We start from the raw sequence: 10,142 nt of genomic DNA on the forward strand, positions 1-10,142 counted from the left end.
TGCTTTTCATTCCTGTGGTATATTCACTCATGAAATAAAAAGCTGCTGGATGCTGAAGACACAAAGACCCACACGCTCAGTCCTTGTGTATTGCCTGGCATGCAATAGATATTTGTTGAATAGGTTAAACAGCTCAAGCTCTGCTGGCAGAGAGAGATGTAATAAATAATTATTGAAACAATTATTATAAACAAATACTTTTGATGCAGTGTGGAAGGACATGCACAAGGTGTTGTGAGTTCATAGAGGAAGAACCCTCTTCACTCTGTTCAGGGAAACTGGGGAAGAATTTCTAGAGGATGGGTTTCGATGGATGGGCAGAAGTGTTCCGGTGGAGTAGAGGAAGGAGAGGGTGGCGGAAGACAGGGAGAGGAAACAGAACCTGTAAAGCCACAGAGGGGAGAAAGAGTGTGATATATTTGGGGAAATAGAAATGAAGCAAGAAAGGTAAATTGTGGAGACTTCTGGTACCATCCCAGGGGGCCTGGGCTTTCATCTGTTGACTAATTCATCTCAGACTTTGATATGCTTGAGAATTACCTGGGGGACACTGTTAACAATGCAGATTCTGATTCACCGGGTAGGCAGCAGGGCCTAGAGTCTGCATTTCTTTCAATGGCTGTGATTTTTGTGCAAGTAGATCTCCAGGACTTGCTTCCAAGGCACCTCTGGATGGATTCGAACTGCCAACCTTTCAGTTAGTAGCCAAGTGCTTAACCTTTGGCACCACCCAGGGACTACTGAGAATCTGCATTTCTATGTGTCTCCATGTGATGCTAGTGCAACTGGTCCATGGACCCTACGATGAGCTTAGAAAAAAGGGAGTCAAAAGAGATTCTTACAGAGGAGAGCGACATGGGGGATCAGATTTATTTACTAGGAAGCTCACTGGGCTACAATGTGGAGGATGGACTAGAATTGTAGGTATTTCATACATTCTTAATGGTGATCACCACAATATTCCTAATGACATAACATTAAAGGACTGCAGACCCTGATAACTGGAACAGGCCTTAAAAATTACATGTGGTTGAACTCCTTCTCTTTACACAATATGAAAAAGAGCGCTTAAAAAGTGACATGACTTCCCCAGTATCAGACAGCTAATTGGTGGCAAGGCCCAGATACATTAACTAACACCCATTTTTTAAAACAGTTGTAAAATATATATATAACACAACATTTTCAGGTGTACGACTTTAACTAAAATCCATCTTAAAAATACCATGTTCTTTCTACCAACTTCCCCACTCTATGACATGAATGTATATTCAGAGTTGAACAGTGAATATTCACTGGAATTAAAAAGAAAAACATGCAGGCAACAGTCCTCACCCAGCCTTTCAGAATTACAGAGCCCATGGCATACTGCACATGCCAACTTAGGTAAACTCCCACGACTGGCAGTCACCTGGAGGAATCTCCGGTTACTAGATTCTGCGTGCCCCTTCTTTCGTCTTGTCTCTTGAAAACACGTAACAAGTGCAGGTTCCATGTAAGTGGCAAGTAGATGAATGCTTGCCTGCTCTTGGTGGTGTTCCAAACCTGCTCTGTGCCAACTGGAATGTTTAGGTGGACCAGGTTGTCATGGGGGAAAAGGGACTAATATAGCTTATGTGCCTGAAAAACCAAACCAGGTGCCATCACATCGATTCTGACTCACGGTGACCCCGTGTGTTTCAGAGAACTGTGCCCCGTAGGGTTTTCATGGCTGTGCCCTTTCGGAAGCAGACTGCCAGACCTTTGCTATATATTGACATACCTTATTTAATTCTTACAAAGCTCTTACAAAGAATGCATTCTTATTTTGATTTCATGCTTCAGGGAAGCGAGGTTCACAGAAGAGAAAAGGAGAATTGATGGAAAAAAAGAAGAAATAGTGACATGGAGGCAGCAGGGCCAGAGGTATTTGGGATATGGCAAAGGATCCAGAAAAGTCATTTTAGTTATATCTTATACATGGGGCCTGGCCTCCCAGGGAAACAGCAGAACACACTGGCTCAGTGACTCCCGGATGAACAAACAAAACCATTTTAAGGAGCCACTTCCAGGCTGAGAGAGCTCCGATTAAAAAGGTTAAAGTGGCATCCACCAGATGCAGTGTTGGGAGCTTACAAACAGGGCTCTCATTCTGTAACAGGAAGTAAAAACTGCCTACTCATGAATCACATGTGTTCTCCTTAATCTGACACATTGAGAAACAGCTGACTTCAGTCCTTCTGAGACCTTGTGGAAAGGGAGAATCAACAAGAAAAAAAAAATGAATATTAACTAGTTAAATAATTTAAAAGCCATCTCAGCAAGAATTTCATCCTAAATTTGTGTTAACTGTTTAATGGTAGCTAATTTGCTCTGTGAACTTTCATCTAAATCACAATTATTTAAAAAAAATTTTTTTATCCTGGTAAGGATAAGATTTTGCATGAATCATAGGGGCTGTTCATTTTGTGCTCGATGATCTAAGGGAAGACTGTGGTGTGGCCAACTGTCAATGAGGGTACTAACAGTCAGTCATAAGAAATTTCATCTACTTTGAAGGGGTATGATTAAGGTTTACAAATTTAGCAACCAAAGACCAAAAAGCAAGACCTTATTTAAAGGTTTTTTTTTAAATACCTTACCTTCCTTTTACCCTGCTTACGCCGCACTAACAATTCAAGCTTACTGACCTAGGTGCATGTGGACCCTGTGCTAAGCACTGTGGTATGGATTACCTCACTTAATTCTCATGATTCCGTGATGCAGGTATTACTGTTACTACAATTTATAGAGAAAGAGAGAAGCTAAAAGAATTCCAACTGCTTCAGCAGTCTGACTCCCCTGACAGGTCAAAAACGGTTAGATCCAGGGGTTGAATGAAATATACTGTCATTAGGGGCAATGTCCACAGAGAATTATCCAGAATGTGTGGACACCCATGGCACATGACCACCATCTGCCTGCGCAAGCAAAGGGGCTGTGATAATAGTCACCTGGAAGTCAAAATACTTGCTTGGGTAATGATTACTCAGCAATCATCTATTATCTTCCCAGCCCCACTCCTGCTCCACCCCAACATTTGACCAGTGTTGAAAAGAGACTAAAAACATATCTAAGGGATCCATCTTGGAGCTACCCTCCCCACTTCCCTCAGGGTAGGAACATTTCCATTAAGTCAGATCTCTAGGGATAGGATCCCCAGAGGGGCCAGGCCGGTGCTTGCTAATGGGATTCTCCTCATCCAGTTCTACCTGCTGTATGTGGTAAAGCCAGGACTCTGGTGAAATCCAAGGGGAATTTACTTTATGGATCTACAGACGTTGAGAGAAAGGCAAGCTGCCATACCTTCTCCCTTCCTGTACTGTTTGAGACAACAGAGGTCTCTTCTCTGACTTGAAGGATCCCTGGTGCCACAGTGGTTAAGCACTGCTAACTGAAAGGTGGGCAGTTTAAATCTACCAGCCACTCTGCTGGAGTTAAGATGTGGCAATCTGCTTCCGTAAAGACTACAGTCTTGGAAACCCCATAGAGAAGTTCTACTCTGTCCTAGAGGGTTGCTATGAGTTGGAATCAACTCAACAGCAATGGGTTTTGGGTTTTGGTGCTTTGACTTGGGGGTCTGAGACAGTGCAGAGTCAGGACCAACAGAAGCTGCCATCTGGCAATCATACCAGAGAGCAGCAGAGTATAATGTCCCTGTTATATAGAGAAAATACCGTACCAACTGCTATCTAGTTGACTCCGACTCATGGCGACACCATGCGTGTCAGAATAGAACCGTGCTCCCTTTTCGATGGCTGATTTTTCGGAAGGAGATTGCCAAGCCTTTCTTCCAAGGTGCCTCTGGATGGACTTGAACCTCTAACCTTTCTATTAGCAGTGAAGCACATTAACTGCTTGTATCACTCAGAGACTCCCTATGATAGAGAACTTCTCTCCATTTTGGTGGACGGAGAAGAGATCCCTTTCTGGCCCCAAATGATAGTTACCCATTCTCAGTCATTGGTGTGATCGTTGCAGCCACGAGACCTTGAAGTTTCTTCTTCGGGGCAGCCATAGTGCTGCTGGAAAAAGCGTGGAAAACACAAAATGTAATCCCTTTCCTTTTTTAAGGAATGTTAATTATGATAAAACTCTTGGGCAGGGCAAAGTCCAGTTCCCAGTATAGAACTGGACTTACAAGTGTGCACACACACACAGCAACTGAGAGGAACGTTCAATTTTAGACCTTCATTTCTACTGGGTAGAAAGCTCTTTTAAAAAAAAGACAAAAGGGTGGAGACACAAAGAGGACAACGTCCCAGAAAATACTACCAGAAAGGCCTCCCATTTTATCTACGAAGATGCTTTGAGGCAATCTGAAACCTCAAAGAGTGGGGGTAAACTTAACAACAGCAGACCCAAGAAAGAACCTGGACATAACTCAAGGAGGCCAAGTTATTATTAAATTGAAATATGGTCAAAAAACAAGAAGAGGAACATTCTTTTCTCTCTTCATGTTTCTCTTCTTTTAAACTAGGATCTCACCTAAAATCAATTACAGTCTCAAGGTTTCAGCATGATTTACACAGCTACCTTCAGACCTACCTATTCTCTCATATGCTAATTCTGACCAGTTTTATCCTGTTTTCCTAGCTCTAGTATAAACATGTAAACTGCATCACAATTATTCATCTCTCTTACCCATTAGACCAGGCTCCCAGAGGGCAGGAAATAATGCTTTATTCGCCTTTGCTTTCCCTGTACTGAGTGCTCCCTCCAACCTATGGAGCTCAATTGAAACCTGATGAATATGCTGGGGGCTGAGCCAGATAAGAGCTCACTGCTGAAAGAGTCATCCTGACACCACTCACCTGGGGCAAGAGGACCTCTAGCCACCTGCCAGAGAGTATACCTGTTCATTCCAAAACCAAATCTACTGCTGTGAAGTTGATTCTGACTCATAGGAACCCTACAGGACAGAGCAGAACTGCTCCATAGGGTTTCTAAGGCTGTAATCTTTACGAAGGCAGATTGGCTGGTGAGTTTCAACCACCGACTTTTCGGTTAGCAGCTGAGTGCTTAACCACTGTACCACCAGGACTCCTTACCTGTCCATAATCAGTGTACAAAACCCAAGAAGCTGTTCAGAACATAGGCAACGAGAGGCACAGAGCCTGGTGATTAACAGCCCAGATTCTGCAGGCAGAGTGCCTGGTTCAACTCCCAGCTCTGCCACTTACTAGTCATAGAAGTTAGTATTATTTATCTATTGTGGCGCAAATACACATAACATATGCTAATTCAACAACTTCTACAAGTACAATTTAGTGACACTGATTATATTCTTCAAGTTGTGTAACCATTCTCGCTATCCTCCAAATCACTCCCCCCACTATTAACATAAACTCAGTGCCCCCTAAGCAAAAACTTTCACTTCTCACCCCTGGCTTTGGTTTCTATATACTCACTTATTTCACGTACGTGAGATTATACAGTGTTTGTCCTTTTGTGACTGAAGAAATACAGGCAGTCCCCAGATTACGAATGAATTTCGTTCTTAAATCTGTCTTTAAGTTGAATTTGTACGTAAGTTGGAACAGTTTGGTACGGTTTGTATCTAACACTAGTCAAATATTTGCCTTAGCATATACTGTACTTCTCTATGCATAATATTAAAGAAACACTTCCAGATACACTAAAACATCTTTAACCTAATAATAGAGAAATAATAATGTCTCGATGTGCTCTACAAAGTAGTGCCCAGTTATTAAGAACCATTGTATACACCTCAAATTTTTAGTATAACAGGCTTTATGGGTGTTGAGTTGTAACTACGGGTTATACAGAAGTTGGATATTTGTAACCTGGGGACTGCCTGTATTATTATTTTCTGAGCTGTAAGACATAATTCAAAGCCACAAATGAAAAGCCTAACAATTAAAGAAGAAAACAAAACATAATCAGATATTTGGTGAAAACTATACAAAAGACATTGGGCTTACTGCAAATAACAATGTTGTCTACAGGTGACAAACAAGAGGGGATATGTTATAGTTCTATGGTCACTGGCACATTTAAGGGAGTCCCTGGGTGGTACAAATGGTTAAGCACTCAGCTATTAATGGAAAGGCTGGTGGTTCAAATCCATCCACAGGCACCTCAGAAGAAAGGCCTGGCAATCCGCTTCTGAAAGATCACAGCCATGAAAACCCTATGGAGCACAGTTCTATTCTGCAACATGCGGAATAACTATGAGTTGGAATTGACTTGAGAGCAATATGGTTTTTTGGCCACATTTAAAACCCAATATCCACTGTACTTACATTACTTACTTGTAATGTAATAATTATAAACTGCTTTCTCTGTTCTTGTTTTAAAACCGTTCATTTCATCTCCCCAAGTTGGAGTATAAACCTCTGAAATAAACAGGTCATATCATCTACTTTTTCTGTTATCCTTCAAGAGTCCTGGCTCAGGTGAGCCCTTGAGAAATACTGTTGCTTTAGTGGAAAACCAACATGATATATTCCCTTACAGAGAGATACATTCCTAGGAAGACTTGCTCCTGAAATCGAGCCCAAATTCTGCCTGAAGCTTTGTTCTATATTGTAGGGCAATAAAGGGGAATCTTACCGGATATATAGGACACTAGGGATTTCTGACTTTTCCTGGTTTGAAGAATGTGACTAAAATCATGCTGGAGGTTTGGACAGACAAATGTAATCACCTGGCCACGGGGAATAACACAGGATGAGAAGTCATAAAATGTAGCTCTAATCCTTGAGCTTCATGTGACCATCTTTGCTATAATGGGTAGGTCACCTGGCCTCTGAGCCTCCAAGGCCGTTAACATATGCCCTGTCTAATTCAAAAAAATGTGATGAGTATCAAACAAGATTGATGCTGCACCTGCTGCATATCTTCACCTGGCACTACTGCAGGCATCTCATCTCAAGACACCCAAAAGTGAGCCTGCCATCTTGTCCTCTAATGATTTCTTCCTCTGTTTCAGTAGAAGAGTGAGAAGGCCAGCTCTGAAGCCAGACCTCAAGGGCGTGCATCCTGGCTCCACCACTTACCAGCTGGGTGACCTTGGACCAGTTACTTAATCCTTCCCTTATACTTAACCAGTTATTTAGCCCTTTCAGTAAATGGGGATAATAGTAATAGCGTTTCATAGGGTTGTTGAGAGAATCAAATGAAGGAATTCACGTAAAGTAATTAACAAGTGCCAGATACATAGTAAATACAAATTTAGCCCCCTCTATGAAGTCTTATCTGTTGGTTATAGGACTTTAGCAAGTATTATCACTATTCCGTTACCCGTACCAGCTTCCCTGTCATTTCGGCTTTGCTGGTGCCTCCTTGCCAACCCTCACAATGCTCTTGTCTATTAAGGGATTATTTCAATTCTGTTATCTTCTTCCCCTGCAATCTTTCCTTCCTCCCTTACTGCCCCTCTTATAACTTACCCCTTTGTTACGTCTTATCTAGATCAATGGGCACAACCCCAGGTGCAAGGGGCTCAAGAAAGTTCACGTGATAAAAGCCCTGAAAGCTAGATTGGACATTAAAAAATTCTCCCAATTCAAACAGTACTAGGTTGTTCACGCTAAAGAGACTTCCATATTCTTGTGCTTTGCACTGCAAATTTATATCAGCTTAGGGCAGTGACACTGGTATTCTTAGGATGGGCAGAGGCTCAGATTGGCAGCTTTATGTCTTTGATGGAAAGAAATCAAATCAACTGCCACTTAAGTGCAGTTGTTTGGTTAAAAAATTCAAAACATTGGGCCTGTGGAGGTGTGGGATGGGAGTTGGGAATCACTGTCCTAATCTCACTCTCCCCTCCTTCAGTCAACACAGGCTTCCAGTTTCATTATTTCTAATCTTGCCTCTGCCCTACTTAGAAGATGACCACGACTTCTCCTGGTGTTTTGTTGTTAGGTGCCATTGAGGATATCTCGAGTCATAGCAAGCCCATGTGACAGAGTAGAACTGCACCAGAGCTTTTTGCTAGGCTTTAATCTTTACGAAGGAGCCCTGGTGACACAGAGGTTAAGTGCTGGGCTGCTAACCGTAAGGTTAGTGGTTTGAACCCACCAGCCACTCTGTGGGAGAAAGATGTAGCAGTCTGCTTCTGTAAAGATTTACAGCCTTGGGGACTTTCTATGAGAGCAGATTGCCAGGTCTTTTTTCCTTGGAAACCCTATGGGGCAAGTTCTACTCTGTCCTATAGGGTTGCTATGAGTTGGAATCAACTTGATGGGCAGTGGGTTTGGTTTGCTTTGGAATCTTTACAGGAGGAGTCTGCTTCTGTAAAGATTCACAGCCTTGGAAATTCTATGGGGCAGTTCTACTTTGTGGTATAGAGTTGCTATGAGTTGGAATCAACTCAGCAGCAGTGTTTTTTTTTTTTTTTTGGTTTAATCTTTATGGGAGCAGGTCACCAAGTCTTTCTCCTGAGGAACCACTGGGTGGGTTCGAACCATCAACCTTTCGGTTAGCAGCCAAATGCTTTAACAGTTGTGCCACCAGGGCTCTTTCCTTCAATCTAGCCAACAATTAAAATCCATTTTAAAAGCCAGGGAAGATTCCCTGACCCTCCAAGCTGAAAATAATCTCTTAACCCTTTAGAATTCCCGCAAACACTTCACTATCATTTTTTAAACTTAACATCAGAGTTATTACTGGAGTAGCTCTGACTCTCTTTTTAAACTGTAAACCATACAGGGGGGCAAGAAAAGCTTCACATTTATCTTTGCACAGAGCGATATACTAAATAAATAAGGTTTCTGACTTTGTGAAATGGGATAAAAAGATGATAGCAACTTTAGGATTATGACAGATATTTGTAAATTCGACTTTAAAATCTGGGAATGTTACGCTTTGAGATCTGTCATAGCATGTATAATTCAAAAGCAAATGGTTAAAATGTTCTCCAACATTAACATTTGATATGAGTTTAGAATGTTATTACTAAAACACTGGGAAAAGGTGTTACCCTTAAAATACCTCTATCCATAAGCAAGAACTTGCAGTGCAAATTCTGAGATTAAACTTTTTTTTTTTTTAAAGAGCAAAAAACAAAACAAAACCCGTTGCAGTCGAGCCGATTCCGACTCATAGTGACCCTACAGGACAGAGTAAAACTGCCCCATAGGGTTTCCAAGGAGCGCCTGGTGGATTCGAACTGCCAACCTTTTAGTTAGCAGCCATAGCACTAAACCACCGTGCCACCAGGATTTCCAAAACTGCAAACTTTCAAGAGAAAGTATCTCTGGAGATGGGAGAGGGTTTATCTCGGGGCAAGGAGAATGAGAAATACTTGGAGAAAAAGAAATACAAACAGAGAAATTGAGAAAAACAAAAACACAACAAAAAGCCTAAAGACAACCGTTTCCCCATAAAATGAAGGTGCTGTATCAAATGAAATCGCTAAACTCCCTTCCGGTCAGTTGCTGCCTCTGCCATTTTGAGAAAAGGGGCCTGGGGACCCGGCTCTGTAGTCTGGAGAGAGGCCGGGGCAGGGGGTCCCTGTGCCCCGTCGCCTGTCAGGACACTGCCCAGGCCCGGAGGGTGTCGCACCCGCCTCTCTCCCAGTCCACTTCCCAGGTTTAGCTGCCTTCCCCTTTTCCTCCGGGTCCATCACCGCCTGACCCACCCCGGGTTGGCGTCCCCCGCGTCAGTCTGCCCGAATCCGCCTGTCCGTCTGTCCGTCTGCGTCCGTCGGTCCACGGCAGCACCGCCTGGGGCCGCGCTCACCCGAGACACCACCGGCCCGCCTCCGTTGCCGTAGCAGCCGCCGCCGCTGGGGGCAATCCAGCCGCTGGGCTCCGCGCTGCCCTTGCCGACTCTTTATAGCCGCCGCCGGGCGCAGGACCACGTGCCCGCCACGCCCGGGGGCGTCTGGGGATTGTAGTTCCCGCCCTTCCGGCCGGGCACGCCTGGGGAACCGCGTCCGCACGCTGGGGAACCGCGTCCGCACGCTGCGGAACCGCCGGGTCGGGAAAGCCCCGAGGCTTGATGCGTACGTGCAGTTTGCGTCCCTGTGCGTTACCTAAGCGACGTGGGCTGAAGTAACACCGCTGCCCCGCAAGGGAGCCTCCAAACTGGGTCCCCGGCAGGGCGTGGCTTACGCCACCTCAACACCGAGGCGCACACACCTCCGCCGCCCTTTT

General features: G+C 43.9%; 1 protein-coding gene across 5 annotated transcripts in view; it reads right to left on the bottom strand.

The window, feature by feature from the left end:
- Nucleotides 1-9,807, bottom strand: part of NPL (N-acetylneuraminate pyruvate lyase) — a 66,496-nt gene extending 56,689 nt beyond the window's left edge. For 2 of the 5 annotated variants that reach the window (XM_010590964.3, XM_064276551.1), the window contains exons 1-2: nt 9,727-9,807; nt 3,969-4,043 (exon numbers count right to left, since the gene is read on the bottom strand). In XM_010590964.3, coding sequence (XP_010589266.1) covers nt 3,969-4,036 — 68 coding nt within the window. In that variant the 5' untranslated portion in view covers nt 4,037-4,043; nt 9,727-9,807. Of the gene's footprint in view, nt 1-3,968; nt 4,044-9,625 lie in introns of all 5 variants that reach the window. The other 3 variants (XM_023549208.2, XM_023549207.2, XM_023549206.2) reach the window with 3 other exon arrangements.
- Nucleotides 9,808-10,142: the final 335 nt, after the last annotated feature.

Source organism: Loxodonta africana, chromosome 25, assembly GCF_030014295.1.
Source record: "Loxodonta africana isolate mLoxAfr1 chromosome 25, mLoxAfr1.hap2, whole genome shotgun sequence".
Classification (NCBI taxonomy): domain Eukaryota; kingdom Metazoa; phylum Chordata; class Mammalia; order Proboscidea; family Elephantidae; genus Loxodonta; species Loxodonta africana.